The sequence below is a fragment of the Saccharomyces kudriavzevii genome (assembly GCF_947243775.1).
Source record: "Saccharomyces kudriavzevii IFO 1802 strain IFO1802 genome assembly, chromosome: 1".
NCBI lineage: Eukaryota > Fungi > Ascomycota > Saccharomycetes > Saccharomycetales > Saccharomycetaceae > Saccharomyces > Saccharomyces kudriavzevii.
Window position 1 is genome coordinate 182,256 of NC_079272.1, and position 20,579 is coordinate 202,834.

The 20,579-nt window shown below is 45.3% G+C and overlaps 6 protein-coding genes across 6 annotated transcripts; all 6 read left to right on the plus strand.

Moving 5' to 3' along the window:
• Nucleotides 1–974: 974 nt before the first annotated feature.
• Nucleotides 975–1,394, plus strand: SKDI01G0860 (DUP/COS family protein; the record flags this gene model as incomplete). The annotated part of the gene is made up of 1 exon (XM_056232306.1): nt 975–1,394. One exon carries the CDS (start codon nt 975–977, stop codon nt 1,392–1,394), a length of 420 nt encoding a protein of 139 aa, XP_056085888.1.
• A 1,419-nt stretch (nt 1,395–2,813) lies between these two features.
• Nucleotides 2,814–3,341, plus strand: SKDI01G0870 (DUP/COS family protein; the record flags this gene model as incomplete). Its single annotated transcript, XM_056232318.1, has 1 exon — nt 2,814–3,341. One exon carries the CDS (start codon nt 2,814–2,816, stop codon nt 3,339–3,341), a length of 528 nt encoding a protein of 175 aa, XP_056085889.1.
• Nucleotides 3,342–3,642: 301 nt separating this feature from the next.
• Nucleotides 3,643–4,314, plus strand: SKDI01G0880 (DUP/COS family protein; the record flags this gene model as incomplete). The annotated part of the gene is made up of 1 exon (XM_056232329.1): nt 3,643–4,314. The coding sequence occupies one exon, from the start codon at nt 3,643–3,645 to the stop codon at nt 4,312–4,314; it is 672 nt and encodes a 223-aa protein (XP_056085890.1).
• Nucleotides 4,315–6,382: 2,068 nt separating this feature from the next.
• On the plus strand, nt 6,383–8,479 carry YAT1 (carnitine O-acetyltransferase YAT1; the record flags this gene model as incomplete). Its single annotated transcript, XM_056232340.1, has 1 exon — nt 6,383–8,479. The coding sequence occupies one exon, from the start codon at nt 6,383–6,385 to the stop codon at nt 8,477–8,479; it is 2,097 nt and encodes a 698-aa protein (XP_056085891.1).
• A 254-nt stretch (nt 8,480–8,733) lies between these two features.
• SWH1 (oxysterol-binding protein related protein SWH1) lies at nt 8,734–12,231 on the plus strand (the record flags this gene model as incomplete). The annotated part of the gene is made up of 1 exon (XM_056232351.1): nt 8,734–12,231. One exon carries the CDS (start codon nt 8,734–8,736, stop codon nt 12,229–12,231), a length of 3,498 nt encoding a protein of 1,165 aa, XP_056085892.1.
• A 6,261-nt stretch (nt 12,232–18,492) lies between these two features.
• SKDI01G0910 (uncharacterized protein) lies at nt 18,493–20,442 on the plus strand (the record flags this gene model as incomplete). Its single annotated transcript, XM_056232362.1, has 1 exon — nt 18,493–20,442. The coding sequence occupies one exon, from the start codon at nt 18,493–18,495 to the stop codon at nt 20,440–20,442; it is 1,950 nt and encodes a 649-aa protein (XP_056085893.1).
• Between the last annotated feature and the right edge of the window lie 137 nt (nt 20,443–20,579).

Genomic DNA, 20,579 nt, shown 5'->3' on the forward strand with positions numbered 1-20,579 from the left:
GCGAAGACGCCTTCAAGGGCCCGCTGATTACCCGCAAGAAATCGAAAACTGGGCGGCTATTCGAACCACCGCCCTTGAAAGTGCAAAAAAGCAACAGGACGCGTAAATACCACATAGTATATTTAGCATAACATTGCATAACACACCGGATCTTTTTCCCGGGCGCCGAGGTCATTCCGCGGAGCGTCCGTTTATACAGGAAAACTGCAGGAACACACACACCCACACCCACATCTCACACTGTGACACATACAAACTTGAACAAGCCAGAAGCAATCGCCGGCTTCCTTGAATGAATTAACCGCCCAGGCGTGGCTGGACGATTGGTTAGATGTGAGATGTAGGTGAATCTTGTTATAATTGTTGGGAATACTCCTTGCGTTCCGGCTTCCACTAAATTCCATCGCTGTTTCTCGTGATTTATGTCATGTTACACGTATGTTGCCATGGCGCCGATTCTCATTCCAACGTATACACTGTTATTCATTATCCTACTACACTATTATTTCTGCCTTTCCATTTTGCCCTCTTTCGGAGACTTTTGTTTTTGCTCAAAAGTTTCCTCTACGATGAAAGGCCTGTGGGAGCAAGGATAAATAAAATAACAGTTGATAAAGCAGGCATACTTGCAAGCGGTGTAACATCCTTCGGCGTCATACTGTAATATAAAACTTAAACCTCTCATGCAGTCTCGCCCGGAAAATAACGACGCCAAACGGGACAGACTCGACGAACCCAACGCTCATCTGATTGAGGAAAATGTAACCCTTCCCAAGGACATATTTCGCTCGTACCCGAATTATATACTTTATGAACTGGTTCACTGCACACCGACAATGTCTATGTTCCTCGTAAACGTGATTTTGATCTTATTAATTGTATTTTTTTCTTTTCATGACAATAAAATCTGCGCTACAGTTTTTGGGATTTTGCTTTTCGTATTATCTCGTTCTACAGTAAGCGTTTTAGTAGGCATGTTCGGGACACATGTCAGTGATCGAGACTTCATACTTAAGCTATCAGTGGAGGTCATTACACGCAAGCCTGCGGGAAAAGAATGGAAAGCTGTTGCATACAATATGAACCAGTATCTGTTCGATGAAGGGCTATGGTACACTCCATACTACTTCTACTGCGGTCGCAAATGTCGTTATTTCTTCAGAAACATTATCATAAAAGAAAGCGCCGGTACACATTCAAGTTCATCGACCAACGAAGCAGAAAATACGCAGTCAGCTGCGCCAGCTACGGAAACCTCAAATGGTGCTGCTGAACCTCGTAGTATTGAACCAGTCCCAATTTTGAAGCGGTATATGTTGAAAGCACGGCAAGTAGAGGAAGAAGCTCAACTTGAGTACTGGAGGAAACAGTATCCCGACGCTAATTTACCTTGAAGCAGGAACCTTGTCATTTACCTAGTATATTATTATGTAAGGCAAGTATTAGAATCGGCGACTTCAAGTACATTTCAAAGCCAGCGATTGAGCACCATTTTGTTTATCATTGTTGCATTTTCATTTTGGCTTGTTTCGGAAGCTTTATATGCACTGAGAAAACGTTTCTAGAATAAAAGGAAGGAATACGACATTGTTAACATTACTGCAATTGACAGAAAACGAATATATTTGTAATCAGTGTAGCATTCGTCAACACTACTATAACCGCAGACAAGACAAGGTTAATGACCCATGCAAACCCCTCAGAAAATGTGGCTCTACGGAGCGGTTCACTGTAAACTGATTAAGGTTTTGGTTCTAATAATTGTGATTTGATTTTATTAATTGTATTTTTTTCATGATAACGACAATTGCGTTGTATTTTCGGTAATGTTCCTTACCTATTCTCTTTAATTTTGACAATTATTGTGACAGAAATGCTTGCAAAACATCAGTGAACAAGGTTTCAGCTGTTGGCGGAGACAATCCCACGCAAGCCAGCGAAAAGAGAATGGAGAACTGCTGCATATAACAGGAACAAATATCTGATGATAATGAACTGTGGAATACCCCGTATCATTTCTATAGCGACAAAAAAAGCCATGGATTCTTCACCACCCTGATCAATGGAGCGAATTTTGATTTACACTCGGACTCCTCAACCAACAATGCCGAGAGAAGCTGGGGGAAGCGAAACCGATGACTGTTGTCGAGGACGCTGTGGGGCCAGAGTGGCAGCTAGAGCAGAAATACGAGCGATGGCATCAACTACAGGGAGAAAGAACTAAACGACTTGACGGCCGACACATTAGACTCGGACGATGACAATGACGACAATAAGAACGACGATGACGACGATGAAGCTCCCGTCTAGTTGCAAGACGATGTGCACTCCTCCGTAATCTCAAATCGGGCCCGATTTTGATGAATCGTAGATAGAAAAGGAAGCTCAGCGAGAGTACTGGAAAAAGCGGTATCTTGACGCCGATTTACCTTGAAGCGGAAGCCTTTTACTTGGAGCACGCAGAAGAATTGACTCCAACAACATCTTGAAGCGGCAAATTAAGCGTCAACTCGTTCGGTGTACGGGAATCACGAGTTTAGAGAATCGTTATTTTACGCTAGTGAGGGTTCCAATGCATGTTCCATCAAGGGTCCGTCCCTTTTTTTGTCACATTCTATTGTTCTGCACTTGGCGCAGTGCGGCCAAAAGAAGTACCTTTTCACAATGGAAAAAAAAGAAAAAACCATTCAAAAAGGGTTCGGTATTGTCATCACTACCGTAGCAATTGGAATAAAGCAAGTTGCCACTGGGCCGGTATTACGTTCGCAATTGCATATTATACTTTATAGATAACAGAAAAAACTTGAGTTGACATGCAGTCTCCTCCTGAAGACGTTTTCAATTCGTATTGGAGTTATTTGCTGTATGAAATGGCTCATTATAAACCGATTTTGTCCTTGTTGGTGGTAATCGTGAGTTTAGTCTTATTGATTTTGTTTTTTCATGACAATGAAGTGTGCGTTGTGGCTTCTATAGTGTCGCTTATCTTTTGCATTTTCATTTTACCTTTTATTTCAGATGCATTTACCCAACCGATTAGTGATAAAGATTTCAAAATTAAGCTTTCAGCTGAAGTAATCGCACTTAGACCAGCTGGGAAAGGATGGGGGACTACCGCATATAACATGAATCAATATCTGTTCGATGAAGGACTATGGAATACCCCGTACTACTTCTACCGCGGCCGGGAATGCCACGACTTTTTCAGAACCATTACCAAGGATGTTCCAAAAGATACAGAACGAACTTTGAAGTGGTATATGTTGAAAGCAGCAGAAGTTGAGGAAGAAGCTCAACTTGAGTACTGGAGGAAACAGTATCCCGACGCTAATTTACCTTGAAGCAGGAACCTTGTCATTTACCTAGTATATTATTATGTAAGGCAAGCATTAGAATCGGCGACTTCGATACTTTTCAAAGCTAGCCGTTGAGCGCCATTTTGTTTATCATTGTTGCATTATCATTTTGCCTTGTTCCGGAAACTTTTTATGCACTGAAAAATGCCTCTGAAAATAAAAAAAGGCTGTAAAAGTGTTCTGCAGTACTGAAACATTGCACAAGGTAGTTAGTACAGGACGAGTTGCTATTATAATCCACGCAATATCTGTTAACACTACTATAACCGCAGACAAGACGGGGTTAATGACCAATACAAACCCCTCAGAAAGTACTGACTTCAAGTTGGACGCACGCAATGAGCCTAGTGCTCACTTAATCGAGGAGAATGTGGCTCTTCCCGAAGACATGTTCAAGTCGTACTGGAGTTACTTGCTCTACGAAGTGGTTCGTTATAAGCCAATTATGGTTTTCGTTCTAATAAAGGTGAGTTTGATTTTATTCGGTGTGATTTTTCATGATAACGAGGATTGCGTTGGATTTTCTATGCTCTTTCTCTTCTTCACCTTACTCATTTCAATATATCCTGTAACCCTTTTCTGGTTACGTGTCAATGATCGAGATTTTGAAATAGAGCTTCTAGTGGAAGTCATCGCACGCAAGCCAGCGGTGAAGGGGAAAGAATGGAGAACCATCACGTACAAGATGAATCGGTACCTATTCAACGAGGGAAAATGGAATACCCCCTACTACTTTTATTGCGAAGAGAGTTGCCATCGTTATTTTTTGAGACTTATTGAAGGAAGAACTTTCCAGAAGCAGCCAGCCACTGGCACACCAAATGAAGGCCCTGAAAGTTTTACCTTCCAATCCGGACCAGACTTGCAAAAGCTCCTCTCCAAGGCAGCAGAGATCGAACAACAATCTCAGCATAATTACTGGCGTGTGCAGTATCCCGAAATCGATGCACATTCATAGGAGAAAAGAAGGATAGCCCCTCGTATGCCTTTGCGGGTCTACTGACGCTATCATAGCACACAATTGTGAAAGTGGCAGGGCGGCCACTCCGCTCTATCTTGCAAGTATAGTGAATATATACCAAAATACAGTATTAAATAAGCACCAATGGGCGCGAACTGAAGAGAGTGTCGTTTCAGTATGTTTACGATCAAAGCGGGCAGTATCAGGGTAATATGGCGATCCAGTTGATGTCACAGGGAAGCAACTAGCTGTCACAGAATTCACGTAATGCCACTTTGCTGGAATAAGCGACTGCAAAAAACACTTATCCGTATAAATTGGACTAGATGTTGACGCCAATTATTGGGGTAGGTAAATTCTAATAATAGAATTCACCGCAATGATAAAGATCCATTAATTGACCAGAACTTAGTATATAGGAAGATGAGTTATAGCCAAAAACTTGTCCTGCTTCTAATGTATAAGATCTGGTCTATACTTGGAGGGGGGCGGAGTCGCAGAATCTCGGGTCTAACTAATTGTTCGGGATGGTGCATAATGCAGTTTGGCTAGCGTATTCGTTCCCATGTGCCTGTTACGTTCACTATGATCTCATCTTGACAACGTAGCAATGGGAAAAAAAAAATGCCTCGAAAGGGTCTCGCGGTGTTGCTGCAGCAACAGCAATTGGAATAAGACAAGCTGTCATTCAGTCAATTTACATTCGCGATCGCATACTACATATATATATATATATATATATATAGATAGATAGATAGAAGGAAAAACTCGAATCGGCATGCAGTGTCTTCCTGAAAACGTTTTCAATTCATACTGGCGCTATTTGCTTAACGAGGCGGCTCATTATAGGCCGATTATGGGCTGGGTTCTCACGGTTGTGAGTCTAATTCTATTGATTGTATTTTTATATTGTGTCAAAGATTGCGTTAGGCTTCCTGCGGTGTTGGCGTTCTTCATCTTACTCATCTCAATATATCCTTTGTGCTTTTTCCGGATGCGTGTCAATGATCGAGATTTTGAAATAAAGCTTCTAGTGGAAGTCATCGCACGCGAGCCGGCGGTAAACGGGAAAGAATGGAGAACCATCACGCACAAGATGAATCGGTACCTATTCAACGAGGGAAAATGGAACATCCCCTACTACTTTTATTGCGAAGAGAGTTGCCACCGTTATTTTTTGAGCCTCATTGAGGAATCTTTCCAGAAGCAGCCAGCTGCTTCAAACAGCAGCGTTACGGACGCACAGGCAAACGAAGGCACGGACACTTTAACTTTTTATCCCGGGCCAAACTATCAAAAGTGCCTTTCCAAGGCGGCCGAGATCGAACAACTATCTCAAAAGAATTACTGGCGGAAGCAGTATCCCAATATCGATATCGATGCGCTTCTCTAGAAAAAAGACACTTCCCGCAGGCACCGCCGCATCTTTGAACGTGCCGGGACAATAGTCTTGTTGATAAGTAGTAGTATTAGCTAACAATAAAAGCAGAAACTTTTTACGCTATTCAAGAGAGGTATGTACATGTTCACGTGGTAGTGATCTCGGGGAATTTACCGACAAGTCCACCGTAACGGCGACTCATATCATGCATATATATAAATTCTACGTCGATGTTCAATTAATGGATCTTTGACTCCGAGTGCACCCGCCAGCAAAGATTGGAAAGATGTCACCGAATTCAGTGGGAGCTGAAGCGCAAAAATGGACGATGCAACAATATCATGAACAACGACGTAGAAAATGAAGGAAGAAATAAGAATAAGATTATCACTGCGGCGGTCACAGCAAGCATCACGCGTACGAACACCAATACATGGATCCTTCGGCGGCTAGCGGTTGTGAATGACGGTTGTGGCCAAGAGAGAAAAGCCATCAGCACTCCGGAGTCATCGCCCCGAGCATCCGAGGTCATCCCGCGGATTTCCCCGTTTGCCCGGCAGACCGTCCCCGCGGCAGTCGGTGCGCGCATATATATACAACAATCTGCAAGAAACACACACAGTGTGAGAGAGAAACAAAACAAAACAAAACACACTCTCACAAACACAACCACACACCCACACCATGCCCAACCACCTGAAAAGACTACCCGTCCCGCCACTCCAGGACACGCTGCACCGCTACCTGGCCCGCGTGGAACCGCTGCAGGACGAACGCCAGAACCGCCGCACGCGCCGCGCCGTGCTCTCCGCAGAAAACGTGGACGCACTCAACACGCTGCACGAGCGGCTGCTAGAATACGACGCGCGGCTCGCAGCAAGCAACCCGCAGTCGTCGTACATCGAGCAGTTCTGGTACGACGCGTACCTGCTGTACGACGCCTCCGTCGTTCTCAACGTCAACCCCTACTTCCAACTGCAGGACGACCCGACCATCAAGGACACCCCGGAGACCGCCGCGCAGGGGCCCTACGGCGCCCACACCGTGCAGGTGCGTCGTGCCGCACGACTCACCACGTCGATCCTCAAGTTCATCCGCCAGATCCGCCGCGGCACGCTGCGCGCAGACACCGTGCGCGGCAAAGTGCCGCTGTCGATGGACCAGTATGGGCGGCTATTTGGCTCCAGCAGGATCCCGCCGGGCCCGGGCGAGCCCTCCTGCCACCTGCAAACAGACGCCACGTCGCACCACGTGGTCGCGATGTACCGCGGCCAGTTCTACTGGTTCGACGTGCTGGACACCGGCAACGAGCCCATCTTCGCCACCGCGGAGCAACTCGAGTGGAACCTGTACTCGATCATCATGGACGCGGAGTCCGGATCCGCGGCGGCACCGCCCTTTGGCGTGTTCACGACCGAGTCGCGTCGCGTGTGGTCCAACATCAGGGACTACGTGTTCCACGCGGAGGACTGCACCAACTGGCGCAACCTCAAGCTGATCGACTCCGCGCTGTTCGTGATCTGCCTCGACGACGTGGCGTTTGCCGCGGACCAGCAGGACGAACTCACGCGCTCGATGCTGTGCGGCACCTCCAACATCAACCTCGATCCGCGCCAGCACCAGCCGCCCTTGAACGTGCAAACGGGCACCTGTCTCAACCGCTGGTACGACAAGCTGCAGCTGATCGTGACCAAGAACGGCAAGGCGGGCATCAACTTCGAACACACGGGCGTGGACGGCCACACGGTGCTGCGGCTCGCCACAGACATCTACACGGACTCGATCCTGAGCTTTGCCCGCGGCGTCACCAAGAACGTCGTGGACATCTTCGGCGACGAGCAACGGGAACCGGCGGCTGAACCAGCGGTGGCGGCCGTGGCGGCCGCCACGGCCGCCCGCGCCGCGAACCTGATCACCATCCCGCGCAAACTGGAATGGCGCACAGACAACTTCCTGCAGTCGTCGCTGCACTTCGCCGAGACCCGCATCTCGGACCTGATCTCGCAGTACGAGTTCGTGAACGTGGACTTCTCGCAGTACGGCGCCTCGCACGTCAAGACCCTGTTCAAGTGCTCGCCGGACGCGTTCGTGCAGCAGGTGTTCCAAGTCGCGTACTTCGCGCTGTACGGCCGCTTCGAGACCGTGTACGAGCCCGCCATGACCAAGGCGTTCCAAAACGGCCGCACAGAGGCCATCCGCTCCGTCACTCTGCAGTCCAAACGCTTCGTCAAGTCGCTGCTCGACCAGGACGTCTCCGATGCGGCCAAGATCCAGCTCCTGCACGACGCCTGCGCCGCACACTCGCAGATCACCAAGGAGTGCTCGCAGGGCCTGGGCCAGGACCGCCACCTGTACGCGCTGTACTGCATCTGGTGCCAGATGCAGGACAGCGAGAAGCTCCAGCTGAAGCTGGAGCTGGAGCTGCCCCTGCTCTTCCGGGACAAGTCCTGGGCCACGATGCAGAACAACGTCCTCAGCACTTCCAACTGCGGCAACCCCTGCCTCAAGAGCTTCGGGTTCGGGCCCGTCACCGCCAACGGCTTCGGCATCGGCTACATCATCAGGGACCATTCGATCTCCGTGGTCGTGTCCTCGAGACACCGCCAGACGGCCCGGTTCGCCTCGCTCATGGAGAGGACCCTGCTGGAGATCGACCGCATCTTCAAGCGCCAGCTGCTCGCAACCAAGTCCGCCGCCAGCGCCAGCGCGCACGCCAAGTCCGAAGACATGAAGTATCTGTTGTCCGGCTACGACTACTTTGACGTCAGCGTCTCTGGCTGAACGAACGGCTGGGCCTTTTGCGTAAATACCACTACTAATAATACATATTACTCTAAGTATACTCCTCACCTATATAACAACAACGTGGCGCTACAGAAACCACCCATCCGTCGTTTGCAATCCTCTCTCCGCGGAACGGGAAAAAAAGAAAAATATACAGAGAAAAGCAAAGCTGGGAATATACAAAATACAAAACACACACACACACACCACCACCAACACTGGCCTCTCTCACACACGCACACACATTGAATATGCAACATGCTGATCTAGCCTCCGTCGTCGTCAGCAAGCCGCTGCTGAAGCTGAAGCTCCTCGACGCCCTGCGCCAGGGAAGCTTCCCGAACCTGGAAGACCTTCTCCAGAGGCAGTTCCAGCCACTGGACGACCCGAACGTCCAGCAGGTGCTCCATCTCATGCTCCACTACGCCGTCCAGGTCGCCCCCATGGCTGTCATCAGGGACATCGTCCGCCATTGGGCCTCCCCGGGCTCCACGCTCCTGGACATCCACCTCGATCTAAACGAACAAGACTCCAATGGCAACACCCCGCTGCACATCGCCGCGTACCAGTCTCGTGGCGACATCGTGGCGTTCCTCATGGAGCAGCCCACCATCAACGACTGCGTGCTCAATAACTCCCGCCTGCAGGCCATCGAAATGTGCAAGAACCTGAACATCGCACAGATGATGCAGGTGAAGCGCTCCACATACGTCGCAGAGACCGCCCAGGAGTTCAGGACGGCCTTCAACAACAGAGACTTTGCCCACCTGGAGTCCATCCTCTCCAGCCCCAGGAACGCAGAGCTCCTCGACATCAACGGCATGGACCCGGAGACCGGCGACACCGTTCTGCACGAGTTCGTCAAGAAAAGAGACGTCATCATGTGTCGCTGGCTGCTCGAACACGGCGCAGACCCCTTCAAGAGAGACCGCAAGGGCAAACTGCCCATCGACCTCGTGAGGAAAGTCAACGAAAACGACACCGCCACCAACACCAAGATCGCCATCGACATAGAGCTCAGGAAGCTCCTGGACAGAGCCACCAGGGAGCAAAGCGTCATCGACGTCACAAACAACAACCTGCACGAGGCCCCCACTTATAAGGGCTACCTGAAGAAATGGACCAACTTCGCGCAGGGCTACAAACTGCGCTGGTTCATCCTGAGCAGTGACGGCAAGCTGTCGTACTACATCGACCAGGCAGACACGAAAAACGCTTGCAGGGGCTCCTTGAACATGTCGTCGTGCTCCCTGCATTTGGATTCGTCTGAAAAACTGAAGTTCGAAATCATCGGCGGCAACAACGGCGTCATCAGGTGGCACCTGAAGGGGAACCACCCCATCGAGACAAACAGGTGGGTCTGGGCCATCCAGGGCGCTATAAGGTACGCGAAGGACAGAGAACTCTTGCTGCACAACGCCAGCTGTTCGCCCTCCATGGCTTTGAGCCACGGCCTGTCACCCAATATAGAAAGCTTGCATGCTCCACCAAAACGCTTGACCAAGAGCCCGCATCTGTCCAAGTCTATTCTGGCGCCAAACATTGACGCCGGTACCGATGGCGAAAATGCTAATTATGATGGTGACGACGACGACGACAAGCCGCGCGTGGATCCGTTGCCCCTGATTTCGTCCAAAAGCCAAAGTTCTAGCGATATCGGTTCGGGTCGACGTTCCAGGAAATCCACCCTCTCGTCTGGTGCACCACTAGATGACGACCGTGGCTCTGGCGACGATTCTGACGATTCTGACGACGACGACGACAGCTCCTCGTTCACAGCAGACAACGGCGGTGAAGGAAATAACGACGAAGACCTGAATGCCATTTATGGTCCATACATCCAGAAACTACACATGCTACAAAGATCCATATCTATCGAGTTGGCATCTTTGAACGAGCTACTGCAAGACAAACAACAACAGCGGGACGAATATTGGAACACCGTTAACACCTCTATCGAAACCGTCAGCGAGTTTTTCGAAAAACTAAACCGCTTAACCTCACAAAGAGAGAAAAGAATGATCGCCCAAATGACCAAGCAACGTGACGTTAACAACGTCTGGATCCAGTCAGTGAAAGATCTGGAAATGGAGTTGGTGGATAAAGACGAAAAATTGGTCGCATTGGACAAAGAACGGAAAACCTTGAAGAAAATGCTTCAAAAAAAATTGGGCAGTCAACCTCAGATTGACACGGAGGCCAACGAGGATTCCGATGATGCAAATTCAATGGTAAAGGGATCTCAAGAATCAACAAACACTCTTGAAGAAATCGTGAAATTCATCGAAGCCACAAAGGAAACTGATGAAGACTCGGACGCTGATGAGTTTTTCGATGCAGAAGACGCAGCTTCGGACGCGGAGGCCAAAGAAACAACAGGAAACTTACCCAAAAATGACGAAAACTCAGTCGGTGCGACACCAGAAGAAGAAACGACAGAAAATGAAAGCCTCATTGTAATCAGCTCTCCACAAGTGGAAAAGAAAAACCAGCTTTTAAAGGAGGAGTCATTTGTCGGGTACGAAGATCCACTAAGAACTAAATTGGCTTTGGACGAAGATAATCGCCCAAAGGTCGGTCTTTGGTCTGTTTTGAAATCCATGGTGGGTCAAGATTTGACCAAATTGACTCTTCCTGTATCGTTTAATGAGCCAACATCGCTTCTACAAAGAGTTTCCGAGGATATCGAATATTCCCATATCCTTGACCAGGCCGCCACTTTTGAAGATTCATCCTTAAGAATGCTGTATGTGGCTGCCTTTACCGCATCAATGTATGCATCTACCACGAATAGAGTATCCAAACCGTTTAACCCCTTACTCGGTGAGACTTTTGAGTATGCCAGAACCGACGGCCAATATCGGTTTTTCACCGAACAAGTTTCCCACCATCCACCTATCTCTGCCACTTGGACTGAGTCTCCTAAATGGGATTTCTACGGTGAATGTAATGTTAATTCGTCATTCAATGGACGTACTTTTGCCGTACAGCATTTAGGACTGTGGCACATTATCATTCGTCCCGACCATAATGACGACGTTACAAAGGAAACATATTCCTGGAAAAAACCGAATAACACTGTCATCGGTATTTTAATGGGGAAACCGCAAGTCGATAACAGCGGAGATGTTCACATTACAAACCATACCACTGGAGACTATTGTTTGCTGCATTATAGGGCCCATGGTTGGACCTCAGCTGGCGCATATGAAGTTAGAGGTGAAATATTTAATAAAAATGACGAAAAAGTATGGGTTCTTGGTGGGCATTGGAATGATTCCATCTATGGGAAAAAGGTAACCTCTAGGGATATGGAATTGACTCTGGATAGAATAAAGACGACAAATTCCGCCATGGGGGGACCAAAACTAGATGGCTCCAAGTTCTTGATCTGGAAAGCGAATGAAAGACCTTCAGTGCCATTCAACTTGACATCGTTTGCGTTAACTTTGAATGCTTTGCCACCCCACTTGTTACCATATTTACCACCCACAGATAGTCGTTTGAGACCTGATCAAAGGGCTATGGAATATGGTGAATATGATAAAGCTGCCGAGGAAAAACATCGTGTTGAAGTGAAACAAAGAGCTGCAAAAAAGGAAAGGGAACAAAGGGGAGAGGAATACAAACCAAAATGGTTCATTCAAGAGGAACATCCCGTCACGAAAAGCCTATACTGGAAATTTAGTGGTGACTATTGGATCAAAAGAAAAGATCATAAATTTGAAAACTGTGCTGATATTTACTAAGTTATACGTTTAATGGTAGGATCACTCGCTCACGGACGTGTGTCGAGCACATAGGTAATCAATTATATACTCGTTAGAAAAGTAGGATTTATCTAACTGTAAAATTATATGAGTTCATAATTTTTTGGGTTCTGTGTATGTACTTTTTCATTCTTAGCTGTATTTGAAATTCAGGATTCAAAAATACCGATTTATGTTTCGGTCTATGTTGAATGCTTTGATCCACTGAAGAAAACCAATTCTATATAAATTGATCCCCCACGAACTAAAACTGAAGCAAAACAAATCAAATATGTTCACTAGTTGAGGCATTGTCAATTAAAAGAGCTCAAAAAGTCTCGAGCAGTAATTCGTTCACTACTCGGGATTATAGAAGATCCCCAAACTTGGTGAAGATCATTAATTTATCCAAAAAGAAGAATGTCACTTCGGTGACAATACTGGTAACGCCGCCGGAAGTGATCAAAAAAAAAAATCCCCATCACGCCCTAGATTTGACTACTAAGAGTTTCTTTAGCTCTTATCAAAATCGGTTGTGATATTATTATAAGATTACTTACTGCCTTTTATTACCTTCCAAGTAAATAGCAAAACTACTTTCAAGTAATATTATTTCAATCATCAGCCAAACTTATTGTCATGATGATAATACCTATGTGGGAACTGTTGCCTACGCCAAATATATCAAACCTGAAATAAACAGACGTTACAGGAGGAAAAAACACATACCTTGCACAGTCCTAATCTGATTATAATATTCTGTAAAAGGCCATAATTTCGCCGCTTCTACCATTTTCTGGCCCCATTATAATAGCCAATTGTATAAGAAAAAAAGAGCGTATAATAATCCTCGTTTAAAATAGATGTCCTACGTACGTGAGTTTCAATACTTATTCGTGTGTCCCGTTCAATTTGTAGTTCGTGATCATTTTATCGGTCAAATGCTCGTCTTCATATGCTTCAATGCAACACAAAGAATTACGAAAACGATTCCACATTATTCGAACTATGCAAGGCGTGTCAGTAAAATGACAATTTTTGCATTTTTGTCACATGCATTCGAGGTAAAAAAAAAAAAAGTGTAGAATAAATAATAACAGCGAATATAAAAACAAACTACAAAGGCTTAGTTTCAATTTTGGTGTTGTGAGGCCTCTGGAATTTCGGTGGTCAGGAACGCTTAAAAAGTACTAAATTACTCCAAGAATGAATCAACTAGGAGCTTGAGCCGTAAGTTAATAGTCATAACTTATTTGCATCATCGCGAGCACCATGTTAACAATTTTTCAACCTTTTTTAGGTTCCCTTTTATTTGCAAAAGTTTCATGTTTTACTGAAAGATTTTTAACGGAAAATATCAAGACTGAGTTTGAATCCTTGCACTCCAGACTAGCCATCTTTCGCACCCCGTAAGAATTTTCTAATTTCAAGAAAACTCCAAACCTCAAAAGTTCGGGAAATTCAATCAAGAGCGGCTTACAATTTGAAATACTTATCCAGCAACTATGATTTGATCATTGACTACTTGAGCGTCTAAACATTATTGGCAAATTTACTGCTACTCTTCGTGATCATTTTAGTCATAGTTGGCGTTCTTGGTATAAATGGACTGAACGGGGAAGATTTGGCGACTCCATTCAGTTCTTTCAAAAGTAATCGACTATGCGCTGGGTTGATTTATGTTGATGCACAAATAGGTTTATTGGCCTACCAATCCAACCCTGTTATGGTTGATCGGTGCTTCTGCCGTTAGCGTTTTCGGACGTGCTTCATTGATGCAAAAGCCAATTGAAACTGTATTTGATGAAGGAACTATTTGAAAATGTCTACAAAAACTGAGAAAAAAAACCACAAAATGTTGTAGATTTTGCTCAACTTTGGATGTGGTTAGTTTCCTATTTATCATCTTTTTTCCTATCACCACTCCTGCAACATCTCATGGTTTCTATGGAGAGCAGATGTCATTTTTTTTGGAATACTTTATCACGTGGCTTTCGTCAAATTTAAGGCGAAACGTTTTGTAAAGAATAAAGTCTTGTACATGAGAATGTAGAGAAATAGGCGAGGTGGAACGTAGTGTATTTTCATCTACATCCCTCAACAGTAAACTTTTGAGTTTTGTAAGAGAGAAATTTTTTATGGGATTTATTGCAGGATCTTGGGGTGTTTCCGTCATTTTTCTTGCATTATGTACTCTTTGAATATTTGACATTTGACGTTTGACATTTGTTTGCTTTTTGTCGCGCTGCAAATTTTCAATGATGCAACAGAAATTAGAGATAAGTGGATCACGTCAGCTGAGATGGTGCAACAAAATCCCGCTACATAAACCTAATTCGTCTCCAGTGCATCACTTTGGCGATTTTTTAGAGCCAATGTTTATTGCGGTGTAGTTATAGTTTATTTTAAAGTGTCGCAAGGATCTGGCACACTGCCCTTGCACCCATTCCGCTGTTGTCCAATGCGTCATTGTCAATCAATAACTTGAAGTCCACAAAAGTGTCTCAGTAATACACTAAGGCTGTGACTGTATCCTTGATATTAGCTTTGGTTTATTTTTGGCTTCCAAGAAGATACGGTATATATTCTGCTGCTACAATCCAAAGAACTTATTTTCTTCACCATAAAGCCGCTGGCTGAGCTGGATATCACATATGCGTAGACATACAGAAAAGTAAATTGTGTTGTGAAAATTGTTTTCGGATCATTTTGAAGCGTAGGTATTAGTTTACGCCACCGTTTGAGTCGCAAAAATGTACAATCTCCTCACCTTTAATAATAGGCACTGCCTGCAGGATATTGCTATGACACCATTTGCTCTTGCAATAGTTCATTTCATTCAATTATTACTAATTTGAGCTCACACCAAAATTTTTTGGGAGAGATTCCAAAGAATTTATATCAAACAAGCTAAGCCACAAGGAATACGACACAATTAAAATTGAACCAGATTTTTCAAATTTTGAATGTAACAACTATATCTTGTATTATCTCATGAGAAGAGGCAATTTATCAGCCATTTTTGGTATCGTAATATTCATCTAAACCTGCATATCATAGAAATACAAGACTTATGAAATAATTGTTCAATGTGAAATATTTCAAAAGCGTGAAAGTTCATGGTAATACCGATGGTATAGAAAATATAATTATAAGTGAAGCGACGAAAACGATTTATGATGCTTACATCCCGTCAAGGATTTTGCCAAAATTCAAAACATCCACTTGAAAAGAAACTTACCAGCTAATGAAGACGGGAAGCCGATGTTCACTCTGTTCGAGCGTCTGCTCAAATGGATAAAAAATGATCATCCTTTTTGAGGTCAGATTTCAAGCTGATGCTACGGGAGCATCGATAGGCAGTTTTCCGCTTTTGAGTCAATGAACAAAACCTCATACTAAGTTCAGTGGGTCGCGGGATATTCATTTGTCCGTAGCTTCAGTTGCCTAATCTGTACAGTCAAAAGATGCACGAATGGAGTTTATTCTTACATCCGCCACCTGCGGACTGTATTGTGCTGGTCAAGCCAAAAAACCGGAAATTATAATACAAACAATATACTAATTTCTTAGATACGTCTATTTCAAGCAGACACTTAAACTGACAAACAGGATACGCTACTGACAAAGTCAGTTCCATAACGCCGAATATCCGGCCATAAATTTTTAAAGAAGAGAATCAGAGCCAGATACTTTATTTAAAGGACTCACATCCATTCTTCACTGGTAAATACTGCTGGGCCAGGCGATTGCGACTCCAAACTCTCAGCAACCGTGGCAGCTAGGTTTATGGAATGCTGAATAGCGCGGAGAATTCACTTTTCAAGAGCAAACTATTAGGCACAACTTTATGCAATAGTGGCTTACTCAATGATACCAGGATTAGGCTGCAGTTTCATAGAGAAACTTTTTTTTTCTTGCAAAACACTGATACTCGGTACTAAATTTGGCTGTTACAAAAGATAAGGGCGTACATGTCTTGCAAGAAGGGCCAAACTGACATAACGGGTGGTAATATATTACTAAAGGTTTCTTTGATTTTATGCCTTCATCCGGAAGAATAGAAAGGGACAGTGCTCGTTGGTCTTGGACTTCTTTTTTTAAAATGATCTTTAAGGTGTTTCCCATTTAATCTGGCTACTTTTTTTTCTCAACTGCATCTTCTTGAGTAGTTTATTTTTCGCGCGTGCCTGTTGCCTGAAACGGTATGTTACATAAGAACGCCTATTTTGCATTTCCTTCCTTCTCGAAGACTATCATGCAGCCTTGAGCTTTTAGATTCTCACAACATTATTGACGTTGTCTTTTATTTTTCCATGCATATGTCGATAAAGAGAAGAAGTAGACTCTTAGGACAAAAATCCCGATTATGGTGGAGCGAAGTGGAAAACATACTGCGCTTAAGCTCGCAGGGGGTTTTCTTTTGTCAGTGCTGAGATTTGACAGTTGAAAGTTAGGATTCAACGTAGTATGGTTTGGCAACCCCCAATTTCTTGTTCTTAGTATATAAGTATATTAGCAGATTCAAGTTCTTTAGTCGTCTTTGAAGGGGAAATTAAGATGGCAAATCGCAGTAAAACAATGTTTAGAAACATCGAGAAGTACAAGGTTGACGGAGACACTGTCCTTGCTGAAAAGCATATGGGTGCCTAATGCAATCTATTGAATCTTGAACAGTAGAAAAAAGTCCAAGTTACGCTAGAAGCGAGGTGTAGGAACTTGTTCTGCGCACAGGATACATGCCACATTATCAGGAAGTCTACGACTACGTATTGTGGCTCCAGTCGCGGCACCAGAGCAGTACTTTACGTTAACGGATGGAGCTGCAAGAAACCGTCACGAATAAGACAATACATCAGATTTTCAAGGATGACAGGCTGGTCCGACATCACGACAAACATGAGCCGGGCCACGCTTTATGCAAACATACTCAGCACCAAAATCGGGCGCTTTAATGTCGAAATATGCGCTCGCTCACCGTTAAATGGTAAAATGCGTCTTGAGTGTAGTATAAGATAGGTATATTCCGAAAAGGTGTCTGATGGAAAGGACCACTCATTCGATTCTTGAGAATATGCTAGCCTCCAAGCCTACAGCTCGCTCTCTAGATAGGGTAGTGCGATCATGTCTTCACATCAAACCTGAAAAGAAGTACAACATGTAGACATAAGCGGAAAAGTTCGCGCTCTATAAATCTCAGAATAGGGTCAAAGTATCCAAACTTCAGAAAAACAGCCACATACAGTGAATTTTGGTCGGAACCGACTGCGTAGTCCGTTCGGTGAAGACGAAGTTTTGCAGCTGTGGCAAGGTACCGGTTAACTGTGTTTTTTCTTTCGTTTTTCTGTTTGGGGGCAAATAGGTGTGAAACAAGCTCAAGAATTTTTACGATTGAAGTCAACAGGCTATGTTTTTATAGTTCGGACAGCGTCACACGTTCTTTTTGGAGAATTGGCGACAGGTCATTTAACGAGATACTAAAACTCTCGTCAGGGAAGAAGTCCTGGGCTTTGATATGATGGACCCGCGGAAAGGCGTTTTACAGGGTCTTTTTGTCAGCCACTTCCCTGCGGAAAAACAATGCCGCTCGCGTCGCCGTAAGATGAGGTAGCCGTGCGTTTCCAGGAACATAGAAGAAGCATTTCGCGATCAAAGAGACAGGGGACAAACAATTGCTGTATTCTCGAAAAAATAGCTGGCGAAATCTTGACTCGAAATAATAATTGTTTTCTTGCCACACTGCGATATCCATTCTGGGTGGAGAGTGCGAGCCATTTCTCCGGTGTGTGAAATGGCAAATATAGTGATATCTCGAAGGTGATCCGGTAGAGTCAGCTCCTGTTTTCGGGCAGCTTTTCTGTGGCAATCCAGCCAGCTTTAGTCGCGTTCTGCACGCTTTTGTATGACGTAGAAGTGTCCTGCTGTTGTTCGTGGTAGGATGTCTTGCGAAGTAGCACCTCGTTCCCTTCCTGCTTACCAAACACGCGCGCCTTGCAGATTTTGCGGGTACTTGTTATAGAAATGCCTGCACAAAAATTTGCACTAGCTCACCATCGGTCCGTAGACATATGCTCGGAGTCCGCGAATAATTGCGAGAAGAAGCATACAAGAAGCAATATAAAAAGCTTCGCTATGCTTCATTGTTACTTGTTCTGCAACTCAATCATTCAATGCTTATACTTGCTTGTCATAACAACCCAGCAATAACAAAGTTTCATTTCTGCAACTTTTTTTGGTAAAATCTCGCCTATTTTCAAAGAGATGTTCAATCGTTTAAACAAATTCCAAGCTGCTCTAGCGTTGGCCCTTTACTCCCAACGTGCATTGGGAGAATCCTATGGTAACAGCACTTCTTCCGATGTCTTGAGTACCATTACTTCTTCGGCTTCTAGCGCAAGTGCTACCGCGTTCAACTCACTTTCTTCCAGTGACGGTACTGTTTATCTGCCATCTACAACAATCAGTGGCGATCTTACGGTCACTGGTAAAGTAATTGCAACCGAAGCGGTCGAAATCGCTACCGGTGGTAAATTGACTCTTCTTGACGGTGAAAAATATGTTTTTTCATCCGATCTGAAAGTTCATGGTGATTTGATCGTAGGAAAGTCAGAAGCAAGTTACGAAGGTACCTCCTTCGACGTCTCCGGTGAAACATTCGAGGTCTCGGGTAACTTCAGTGCCGAAGAGTCGGCTGCTGTTTCTGCATCCATCTATTCCTTCACACCTAGCTCTTTTGAAAGCAGCGGTGACATTTCTTTGAGTCTGTCGAAGGCCAAGAAGGGTGAAGTTACTTTCTCGCCATATGCTAACTCTGGCGCGTTCTCTTTGTCAAACGCTATCCTCAATGGTGGCTCTGTCTCCGGTTTGGAACGTAGAGCAGAAGATGAAGGTTCAGAAAACAACGGTGAAATAAATCTGGACAACGGAAGTACCTATGTTATTGTCGAGCCCGTTTCCGGAAACGGTACAGTCAACATTATCTCTGGTAACCTCTACTTACACTACCCAGACACCTTTACTGGTCAGACTGTTGTCTTCAAGGGAGAAGGTGTTCTCGCCGTTGACCCAACTGAGACCAACGCTACTCCTATTCCCGTTGTTGGCTACACTGGTAAAAACCAAATTGCCATCACCGCTGACATCACTGCTCTTTCTTATGACGGTACTACCGGTGTTTTAACCGCAACCCAAGGTAACAGACAATTCTCTTTCGCTATCGGTACTGGGTTCTCCAGCTCTGGCTTCAGCGTCTCCGAAGGAACCTTTGCCGGTCTTTACACTTATTATCTAAACTACGATGGAGTTGTTGCTACCAGTGCTGCTTCTTCATCCACTTCCACCGCCACTTCTACCACTACATCCGCTGCCACATCCGCTGCCACATCCGCTGCCACATCCGCTGCCACATCCGCTGCCACATCCGCTGCCACATCCGCTGCCACATCCACCATCTCTGGCGCATCCACTTCTGCCGCTGTCTCTGGCTCAGTCTCCCTATCATCTAGTGCCTCTTCCTCAGGTGTATCCAACTCCACCACAGTTTCAGGCTCCGTCGGTTCCTCGACCTTGGCCTCCGCTTCAATCACTTCTTCAGCCGCTGCTGGCACCGCTTTCACTTCCGGTACCGCATCTGTCTACACCACGACATTGACCTACGCAAATGCCACAAGCACAGTCGTGGTTTCCTGTTCAGAGGCAACTGACGCCAGAGGCAACATCTACACAATTACCAAAACCGTTCCATGTTCTTCTACTACCGCCACAATCACTTCTTGCGATGAAAACGGGTGTCATGTTCCAGCACCAACCGCTACCGACGCAACTGAAACCGTTTCTTCCAAGTCATACACCACTGTCACTGTTACTCACTGTGATGACAACGGCTGTAACGTCAAAACCGTCACTACTGAAGCTCCTAAACAAACTACAGCAACCACTGCTACTGTTTCTGAAAAAACTTACACCACCATCACTGTTACCCAATGCGATGACAACGGCTGTAACGCCAAGACCATCACCTCCGAAGCTCTCAAGCCAACTTCATTGAGCACTGAATTTAGCGCAGTTTCCAAGTCTGCTGCCCCAACTTCCCAAGCTATCGCTTCTAGAATCTCCACCGGTATCGTCGTTCAATCTGAAGGCATTGCTGCAGGTCTAAAAACCAACGCTTTGAGCACCTTGGTCGGTATTTTTGTTCTTGCTTTGTTTTAACTGAGAACACGACTATAGTCCTGTGAAGTGAAATAAGTAATTTATTTTATATAAGTTTAGTTTAAAATTTCAAGTAAGTTTAGCGTAAGTAGTCGAAGAATGCTATCTGCTTTTACACTTGTTTCAACTATAGAGCG